At 42.8% G+C, this 10,000-nt stretch overlaps 1 protein-coding gene across 1 annotated transcript in view; it reads left to right on the plus strand.

The window, feature by feature from the left end:
• Positions 1–10,000, plus strand: part of LOC115120649 (protein unc-13 homolog C-like) — a 242,585-nt gene that overhangs the window by 23,096 nt on the left and 209,489 nt on the right. The window contains exons 5-6 of the mRNA XM_065012084.1: positions 2,852–2,857; positions 4,381–4,452. Of these exons, the coding sequence (XP_064868156.1) occupies positions 2,852–2,857; positions 4,381–4,452 (78 nt within the window). The remainder of the gene's footprint in view (positions 1–2,851; positions 2,858–4,380; positions 4,453–10,000) is intronic.

The following is a 10,000-nucleotide window of genomic DNA, read 5'->3' on the forward strand; positions in this document are numbered from 1 at the left end:
TCTGAGCTCTTAGTATCCAAGTACAATATTTCAATTTCATTCCTGGTGAAATAGTACATCTGGTAGAAATGATAATATATTAGCTTGATGTTAATTTAAGGCTTATATAGTTTCTGATAGCTGTTTATAACACATTGAAGAACATGAGTTGATGCTGTATTTGTCCATATTTCTCATGAAAATTAATAACCAACAATGTCTTGGTGAGTATGAGGTTGTCGTTGTTGTTTCTGGGTTTTTGAGTGGATATTTGATATTTGCCATTACTTACACAGACCCATAACAGCTATGGGGGATATTTTTCAGTGAGTTGTCAGATTTCAGGCGAACCCTCCAAGCCCAAACTTTGACATTTTAACAGGAGTTGGACGAACAAGAAAATTAAGTAATATTATTTGAAATGTTGACAACTCAACCCAAAAATATATCTATCTGAGGACTTCATTGACTTCTGATTTAACTGTTCTGAGGCTTTTAAATCATTGTAAAAGCAACACTGTAAGAAGAACCTTTTACCCCCCCCGGGTGAAGTCAGTAATCACTGTTCTAATTGGTCCCCCTGTCATGTCTCTCCTCTGTCGATGTCCGCCATTGGCTGTGGGATTGCTTCAGGGCAGCAACAGCGATCTGATTGGCTGGGACAGGAGGGATCCCCACCAATCACAGTGGGATGCAAAACATATTTACATTTAAATACATATTTAAAATGACTTCTTAGCTAACCATAAATATCTCCACACTCAGTAACATCCAAACTCAGGGTTTTAATATGTACTAGTAATGCCTGACTCAGATTGTATTGTTACTTGATAATGCCTGCAGCAACCCGAGCAGAATAGCGGTGCATGTTGACCACTTACACTTACATCAACACTCTGGGTTCATGTAGAGGTGACATCCCCCTGCTTACAGAACCCATGGCTGCCCCAAACATGGCTGAACCAACACAACACCATGGTCATGGATGCCCCATGGATCTTTACCATAGCTGGGCTGTAGACACGGCTAGACCTGGGCCGGACAGCCCGCTGGCTGGAGACCTACTGGGCATGCAGGCTTCCCCAACCCAACCTCCAGACGAAAATGTGTGCAGGGCACGACCTTGTAGGAAAGGGGGAAATGTTGTCGGCACGTTTATTCTACCTATAAAGACACATTTACATCAAGAGGTTAGGTTGGGTTTCCCAGTGGGCAAAACTCATTGAAAGGTTATAAACTGGATGTAATGACATCATTTCAATCAGCGTGACGTAATTACAACCATATTACAACAAATACATATTTTCCAGTGGAATAAATCATTTGAAATTGTTTCAATAAAACAAGATAAACTGTAAACTGGTAAACTGGTTGTAAGGATGGCATCATATCAACCAACTTTGCCCACTGTTTTTTACTCCAGCCCTGCTCCAACACACCTGACTCCACTAATCAGCTGCCTCATCGGCATCTTTGATTAGCTGAATGTGGTGTGTTAGCTTGAGCAGGGCTGGAGCAAAAGCCTGCACCTGCAGTAGCTCTCCGGGAGAAGGATTGGCCTCCCCCGGGCTAGATGATGGTAAAGACTGAGTCAATATTGTCAGCTGTCCATGTCTGCATTTTCCTATATTCCTCTAATATCAATTTGGTCCAGACCTGTATGTGCTCCAGCCAACATAACATACTGTATACTGTGTGTATGGTGGCCATGATGATGGACTTCATGGGAGTTGGCTAGAGCACATGCAGATGTGGCACCAGGCTCTTCTCTAGCACAGGGGTCGGCAGCCCTGTTCCTGGACTGCCACAGGTACTGCAGGATTCTGTTCCAACTAGGCACCTCACCTGACCAACTGAGCTAATTGATCAGTTCAGTGATGGCCTAAAACCATTACACACCTGGTCTTCCAGGTTGGTTAAATCAAAAGCATGAAGCGCCTGTGGCACTCCAGGGCCAGGGCTGCCTACTAATGCCCTAGTATAATGATATATATGTAACTTTATCTATCTATCTCCTCTCCACACTCTTGTTTAGTGGATATTAATGTTACCATGTAATGTACATGTTAGTTAGTTAGTGTACTGTGTATGAGTCAGTGGTGTAAAGTCCAACTGGCGTCACTGTAAACGTACCAGTACCTGCGTGTACCTGTTTGTCCTGTTTGGTGTTCGTCTGTTGGTGTGTCTACCAGACTAACTAACGTGCAGAAGTGACAGCGGAAATATTATGATCAAATGCTTCATCCTACAGAGATGGGGCCAGGAGTTCTTCCCAGACCATAAGACATGACCAGGAAAGACTCTGGGCGCTAGTGGTGATAGCTAGCTGTAGTTTTGTTCCTGGTCAGGTCATGTGGTCAGGAAACAAATCACCTGGACCTATACATGTACCGAGACCAACACTACAAATACCAAGCATGAGTGCAATTCTGTAATGTTTAATGCATGTAAAGAATATGATTCTATAGATTGTAGAGCTCTAAATGACTGAGATGAATTGTTCCATAGAGCTGACTTGTAATGCATGTCACAGATTGTCTTAGCTATAGATCTCTCAGTTCAACCATGCTGTGGCTATTCTCTGTGTGACATCAGGGCGTTGTTTGAAATGGCATCCTTTTCCCTTTATAGTGCACTTCTATCAGCCCTGGCACCCTGTTACCTAGAGAGTGCACTACTTTTGACCAGAGCCCTGTGGGACCTGGTCAAAAGTTATGCACTATATAGACAATAGGCCAGATCCTTATAAAGTAGTGCACTTTATGGGGAATAGGGTGTAATTTGAGATAATGCCCATGTCTGCCTGCCAGACAGACAGCTTCTAATTGCATCTCTTGCTTTGTCTTTTCATTGCGTCTGTGGAAACCATCAGGCTATGGTAAGTCAAAGCCCTTTACAAAACGATAACATTATACAAAATATATCTGGGTAAGTAAGGTCTTTACTTATTGTTACGGCCTTGATAATGAACAAGAAGCTCGCTAGAGGTACATTCTTTGTAGTAGACATCCTGAGATGTCTGAATCGGACAGACAGACCTGTGTTATAATTTGTAAATAGTTGATCTGTGCTTGACTGAGCTTGCATGGCTTAATGGACCGATAGAATAGTCCCAAAATTCCTAACCCCATTCCCCGACCAGCTTGCTCTCCAGAAAGACTAAAGAAAACGGTCAAAATATTTGAAAGATTTCAAATAGCATTTGAACCCAGGTCTACCTCCGTGAGGGTCTGTGGTGGTTGGGGCCGGGACGTGAAGACTATTATTTTGTTGCTCCATCTCTTATCTTCTCAGTTGGTCTGGCTGTTATGGCCGCGAACAAGACAAAGATTAGTTTGTGACACCGTAGTCTTTTTCTCCTCAGTGTCGTCAGTGTCCCCAAAGGATAGCCAGAGGCCAGAGAGAGCATAGATAAGGCTGGCTGTGCACAGGCTGATTAAACAAACTAGATTAACCAATCAACAAACAGAGAAGCCCCAGATCAGACAAACTGAGAGAGTGCTGGTTCTCCTCTCTCTCTCTCTCTCGCTCTCTCTCTCTCTCTCTCTCTCTCTCTCTCTCTCTCTCTCTCTCTCTCTCTCTCTCTCTCTCTCCTCTCTCTCTCTCTCTCGCTCTCCCTACCTTGCTCTCTCGCCCGCCTGCTCTCTCTCTCGCTGTGTCTGTCTCTGTCATTTTGTTTATCTTACAAAGTCATGAATCCATGTCAGACGTGCACAGAAACAAAACTCATTTAGCAGTTGAAGATGAGTTTGATCTCTGCTGCAGTAAGGTTTAACTGATTAGATACAGACAGGGCTAATCTCTCTGTGCTGACTCCAAATGGCACCCTATTTCCTATAGAGTGCACTACTTTTGAGCAGCGCCCATAGTGCTCAGGTCAAAATACTGTACATTACACAGGAAATATGGCATCCTTGGGAATGCATCCTGATTCTGGCTTAACAACTATAGAGACTGGCTGAAAGTGAGGAATAGACAGTTATTTCTATGGCAGACACCACAGTGATACGATAGTCAAGTACAGCATTAGAAAGTATTTGACCCCCCCATGGCCCTGCTTCTAAAGGACAGTGACAATCCTATTGCAGTGCTAGAAAACCACTTAGTTTGATTATTAATATTGTGTCATGGTTCTTAGTTGCATCTATTTATTCTCTTCTTGCCCCTCTCTTACTCTCCCTCTCTCTCTCTCCCTCTCTCTATCTTTCTCCCCATCTGTCTACTCCTCCTCTCTCTCTATCTCTCTGTCTACTCCCACCCCCTCCTCTCTCTCTCTCTCTCTCTCTCTCTCTGTCTACTCCCACCCCCCCTCCTCTCTCTCTCTCTCTCTCTCTCTCTCTCTCTCTCTCTCTCTATCTTTCTCCCCCTCTGTCTACTCCCCCCTCTCTCTCTCTTTCCCAGACTCTCGCTGCTCGAAAGGCAGGCATCTCGTTCGCCCTGGTGACTAGATCGACCCTGAACAACGAGGACCTGGTAGGTCGCCCCACTCACTGCCTGCATGTAAATCACTGGACAATCAGATCCCCCAGGGGTAAAGAGGGGGAGGGACTAATGTGAGGGACTAATGCATGTGTGTGTGTGTGTGGGGGGGGGGGGGTTAAGGGGGCACACAGAGTTGGAGGTTGGGGGGCTTTGACACATACAGACATGGACCCCTGCAGCCGTGTTAAAACTGTCTGTGTGTGTGTGTGTGTGTGTGTGTGTGTGTGTGTGTGTGTGGTGGGTGGGTGGTGTGGGTCTTTCATTGTGTGTGTGTGTGTGTGTGTGGGTGGGTGGGTGGGTGGGTCTTTCATTGTGTCCGTCCACAAGTGTGTGTGTGTTCAGAGATGAATGTCACAAGAGCTGCATGGCATTGTATTGGAACTGTCCAGGAAGTGTCCAGCTAGAAGATAGATATGGTCAGACTAAATGACTAGATTAGGCTGTTTCATCACTGTAGAGAGTAGATTAGCTTTATTAGCTTGTCAGTACAGTAGGAATGAACAGGTAGAGAGTAATGCTGCTGAGAGACAATCTGCTTAATGATGAACACTGCTGTACTGTGCTGTACAAGAATCAGAAAGAGAGAGAGAGAGACATTTTAATCGATGGAGGGAGAATTTGTTTTCCTTTCCGCTGACCTCCAGAGCTTTCTGCTTTAATTGATTGCAATCCTCATCTCCTTCCCTCCCTCCAATCCTCTCCTCCCACTAAATAAATAAAGATATTTGGATGGGATGCTACATTTCCTAATATCACTAGTGCCGTACCAGTAATGCTGTCTATCACAATACAGACCAACACAGAAATTGACATTATTGTAGGTAACTATTACGTTAACGTATAACGTTTGTAGGTAACATTATTACACCGTCAAAGTAATGTTCATTATTGTAACGGCTTTCTTCCTGGGAAGGAGAGGTGGACCAAAACGCAGCGTGGTTAGGGTTAAACATCTTTAATAAAGACGAATACCGAGAAAACACTACAAATATACAAAACAATAAATGTGAAAACCGAAAACAGTCCTGTGTGGTGAAACAAACACAGACACGGAAATAACCACCCGCAAATCCCAACACAAACAGGCTACCTAAATATGGTTCCCAATCAGAGACAATGACTAACACCTGCCTCTGATTGAGAACCATATCAGGCCAAACATAGAAATAGACAAACCAGACACACAACATAGAATGCCCACATATAACGCCTATATTGTTAATAAAGTAATGTAGTTTACTGTATTACAGTTGTATAGTTCAGTGGATTTCAAACCTCTACTCAATTTTTTTTGTAGCCCTGAACTAGCTCACCTGATTAACCTATTCAAGGTCTTGATAATTAGTTGGCTAGTTAAATCAGGTGTGATAGTTTTAGAATTGTTCAAATATAATGGCTGGGGGTCCCCGAGGAGAGTTTTGAAAATCCTTGTTTAAACCTCTTAAGGATCCGCCCCTTTTTTTCAAGTTTTGCATAAAATGACAAACTCAAATCTAACTGCCGGTAGCTCAGGACCTGAAGCAAGGATATGCATATTCTTGATACCATTTGAAAGGAAACACTTTTTTTTTATTCACACTATCATTGAAATGCAAGAGAAAGGCCATAAAGAATTATTCTAGTCTAGGCGCAATTTAGACTTTGGCCACTAGATGGCCACTAGATATCAGTGTATGTGCAAAGTTTTAGTATGATCCAATGAACTATTGCATATCTATTCAAAATGTTGTATCAAGAATGCCCACAGGTGCCTAATTGGTTTATTAATACATTTTCATGTTCATAATTGTGCACTCTCAAACAATAGCATGGTATTATTTCACTGTAATAGCTAGTGTTAAATTGGACAGTCCAGTTAGATTATCAAGAATTTAAGCTTTCTGCCCATATCAGATACAGTGCCTTGCGAAAGTATTCGGCCCCCTTGAACTTTGCGACCTTTTGCCACATTTCAGGCTTCAAACATAAAGATATAAAACTGTATTTTTTGGTGAAGAATCAACAACAATCATGAAGTGGAACGACATTTATTGGATATTTCAAACTTTTTTAACAAATCAAAAACTGAAAAATTGGGCGTGCAAAATTATTCAGCCCCCTTAAGTTAATACTTTGTAGCGCCCCCTTTTGCTGTGATTACAGCTGTAAGTCGCTTGGGGTATGTCTCTATCAGTTTTGCACATCGAGAGACTGAATTTTTTTCCCATTCCTCCTTGCAAAACAGCTCGAGCTCAGTGAGGTTGGATGGAGAGCATTTGTGAACAGCAGTTTTCAGTTCTTTCCACAGATTCTCGATTGGATTCAGGTCTGGACTTTGACTTGGCCATTCCATTGTAGATTTTGCTTTATGTTTTGGATCATTGTCTTGTTGGAAGACAAATCTCCATCCCAGTCTCAGGTCTTTTGCAGACTCTATCAGGTTTTCTTCCAGAATGGTCCTGTATTTGGCTCCATCCATCTTCCCATCAATTTTAACCATCTTCCCTGTCCCTGCTGAAGAAAAGCAGGCCCAAACCATGATGCTGCCACCACCATGTTTGACAGTGGGGATGGTGTGTTCAGGGTGATGAGCTGTGTTGCTTTTACGCCAAACATAACGTTTTCCATTGTTGCCAAAAAGTTCAATTTTGGTTTCATCTGACCAGAGCACCTTCTTCCACATGTTTGGTGTGTCTTCCAGGTGGCAAACATTAAACAACACTTTTTATGGATATCTTTAAGAAATGGCTTTCTTCTTGCCACTCTTCCATAAAGGCCAGATTTGTGCAATATACGACTGATTGTTGTCCTATGGACAGAGTCTCCCACCTCAGCTGTAGATCTCTGCAGTTCATCCAGAGTGGTCATGGGCCTCTTGGCTGCATCTCTGATCAGTCTTCTCCTTGTATGAGCTGAAAGTTTAGTGGGACGGCCAGGTCTTGGTAGATTTGCAGTGGTCTGATACTCCTTCCATTTCAATATTATCGCTTGCACAGTGCTCCTTGGGATGTTTAAAGCTTGGGAAATCTTTTTGTATCCAAATCTGGCTTTAAACTTCTTCACAACAGTATCTCGAACCTGCCTGGTGTGTTCCTTGTTCTTCATGATGCTCTCTGCGCTTTTAACAGACCTCTGAGACTATCACAGTGCAGGTGCATTTATACGGAGACTTGATTACACACAGGTGGATTGTATTTATCATCATTAGTCATTTAGGTCAACATTGGATCATTCAGAGATCCTCACCGAACTTCTGGAGAGAGTTTGCTGCACTGAAAGTAAAGGGGCTGAATAATTTTGCACGCCCAATTTTTCAGTTTTTCATTTGTTAAAAAAGTTTGAAATATCCAATAAATGTCGTTCCACTTCATGATTGTGTCCCACTTGTTGTTGATTCTTCACAAAAAAATACAGTTTTATATCTTTATGTTTGAAGCCTGAAATGTGGCAAAAGGTCGCAAAGTTCAAGGGGGCCGAATACTTTCGCAAGGCACTGCATGTCTATGTCCTGGGATTTTGTTTTGCTTCTTACCATCTCATGCTAATCACATTAGCCTACGTTAGCTCAACCGTCTGAGGTCGGGTCACCGATCCTGTAAAGGTTAATCAGAGTATAGCTGCAGAATGTGCGATCTGTCGTCCTTAGTGCAGCTGCAGATCGTGGGATCTGTAGTCCCGAGTGTAGCTGCGGATGGGAAATGTAGTCCTAAATGCAGCTGCATATAATGGGATTTGTAGTCCCGAGTGTAGCTGCATATGGGAGTAGTAGTCCTTGGCGTAGCTGCAGAATATTTTGTGGTTTTAAGTAGGGCGAGCAGATGTTGGTGTTTTATCTGCTAAATTGACAAAAGAACATCCCAAAGAGAACTGTATCTCAGATTACACCTTAAACACCCATATGCTGCGGAGAGGAAGAGGATAGGGAGGAGAGGAAAGAGGGAAGAGGGAAGAGAGATTGGAGGAGATAGGGAGGCAAGGAGAGGAAAGAGGATAGCGAGGAGAGGAGAGAGGAAAGAGGGAAGAGAGATTAGAGGAGATAGGGAGGCAAGGAGAGGAAAGAGGATAGGGAGGAGAGGAGAGAGGAAAGAGGGAAGAGAGATTAGAGGAGATAGGGAGGCAAGGAGAGGAAAGAGGATAGGGATGAGAGGAGATAGGGAGGCAAGGAGAGGAAAGAGGATAGCGAGGAGAGGAGAGAGGGAGGCAAGGAGAGGATAGAGAATAGGGAGGAGAGGAGAGAGGAAACAGGATAGGGAAGAGAGGAGAGCGCAGTGATGGCGTCACAGTGAGCCAGTCGGGTGTCTCTAATGTCATTAATCCAGCAGCAGGGAGATTGACAAACTAGTCCACTCAGGACAGATGTTTTAGCCAATTACCCTCCTCCCCCTCTCTCTCGCTTGCCCTCCCTCTCTCCCTCTCTTTTATCTCTATCTCTCCTCTCTCTCTCTCCGTCTCTTTTATCTAGCGCCTTGCTCTCTTTTCTCTCTCTCTCTTTTTCTCTTCTCTTTCTCTTCTAGCTCTCTTTCTCTTTCTCTTTTCTCCCTCTTTTATCTCTTTCTACTTTGCTTTTTGGAGCAGAAATATCAGGCAGAGAATGAAAGTCTGTGTGTCTATCTTCAGAACTGGACATTTCTACATATAAAAAATGCACACTAACTGGACAGTACATTGCCCCTGCACATTGACCCTGTACCAGTACCCCCTGTGTAAAGCCTCGCTATTGTTATTTTACTGCTTTAATTACATTATTGCTTATTTTGGGGGGTATTTTTCTTATACCTGCATTGTTGGTTAAAGGCGTGTAAGTAAGCATTTCACTGTAAGGTCTACACTTGTTGTTTAATCGGCGCATGTGACAAATAACATTTGATTTGATTTGACATTGTAAACACTGGCGTTGGGGAACTTGCCAAGTTGATATCTACCGTAGTTGGTAATTATTGACTACATATCCATTTACTATACATCTATAAGCATTTCATCAGCTTGTTATAACAGGTCCCAAACACAATATTAAAGGTTCATGGAATATATCCATAGCATATCTATACCGCATTCATGTCCTTCTATGCAAGAGCTCATATTTATCTTAATAATAGATGCATTATAACAATGACAGCGTAGTGTCATCATTATGTCTGTTATCCGAAGTGTGCTTCTTCCATACCAGTGTTAGTGAATATATAGCCTGCACCTGCACCAGCTCCATGTCCCTCACCGGCCGGTATAGGCCCATGATTTACCTTCTTCTTTTTCAATGGTGCTTGAAGATTCTGCCACGCTGGTATGGCAGAAGCACACTTTTGAGAACAGCCAAAATGATGACACCACTCTGTTAATGTAATGATGTATCTATTAAGATAACTAAATATGAGCTCTTGCATAGCATGACTTGAATGCGCTGTAGATATGCTATGGATATATTTTGTTAATATTATATTATTATTTGTTAATAATGCGCTGTAGATATGTGTGTGCGACCTGTTATAACACGTTCATGAAATGCTTTTTTCCTGAAATGCTTATAGATGTGTAATAAACGCATTATGGACGACTGCCATGA

This window comes from Oncorhynchus nerka, linkage group LG27 (assembly GCF_034236695.1).
Source record: "Oncorhynchus nerka isolate Pitt River linkage group LG27, Oner_Uvic_2.0, whole genome shotgun sequence".
Classification (NCBI taxonomy): domain Eukaryota; kingdom Metazoa; phylum Chordata; class Actinopteri; order Salmoniformes; family Salmonidae; genus Oncorhynchus; species Oncorhynchus nerka.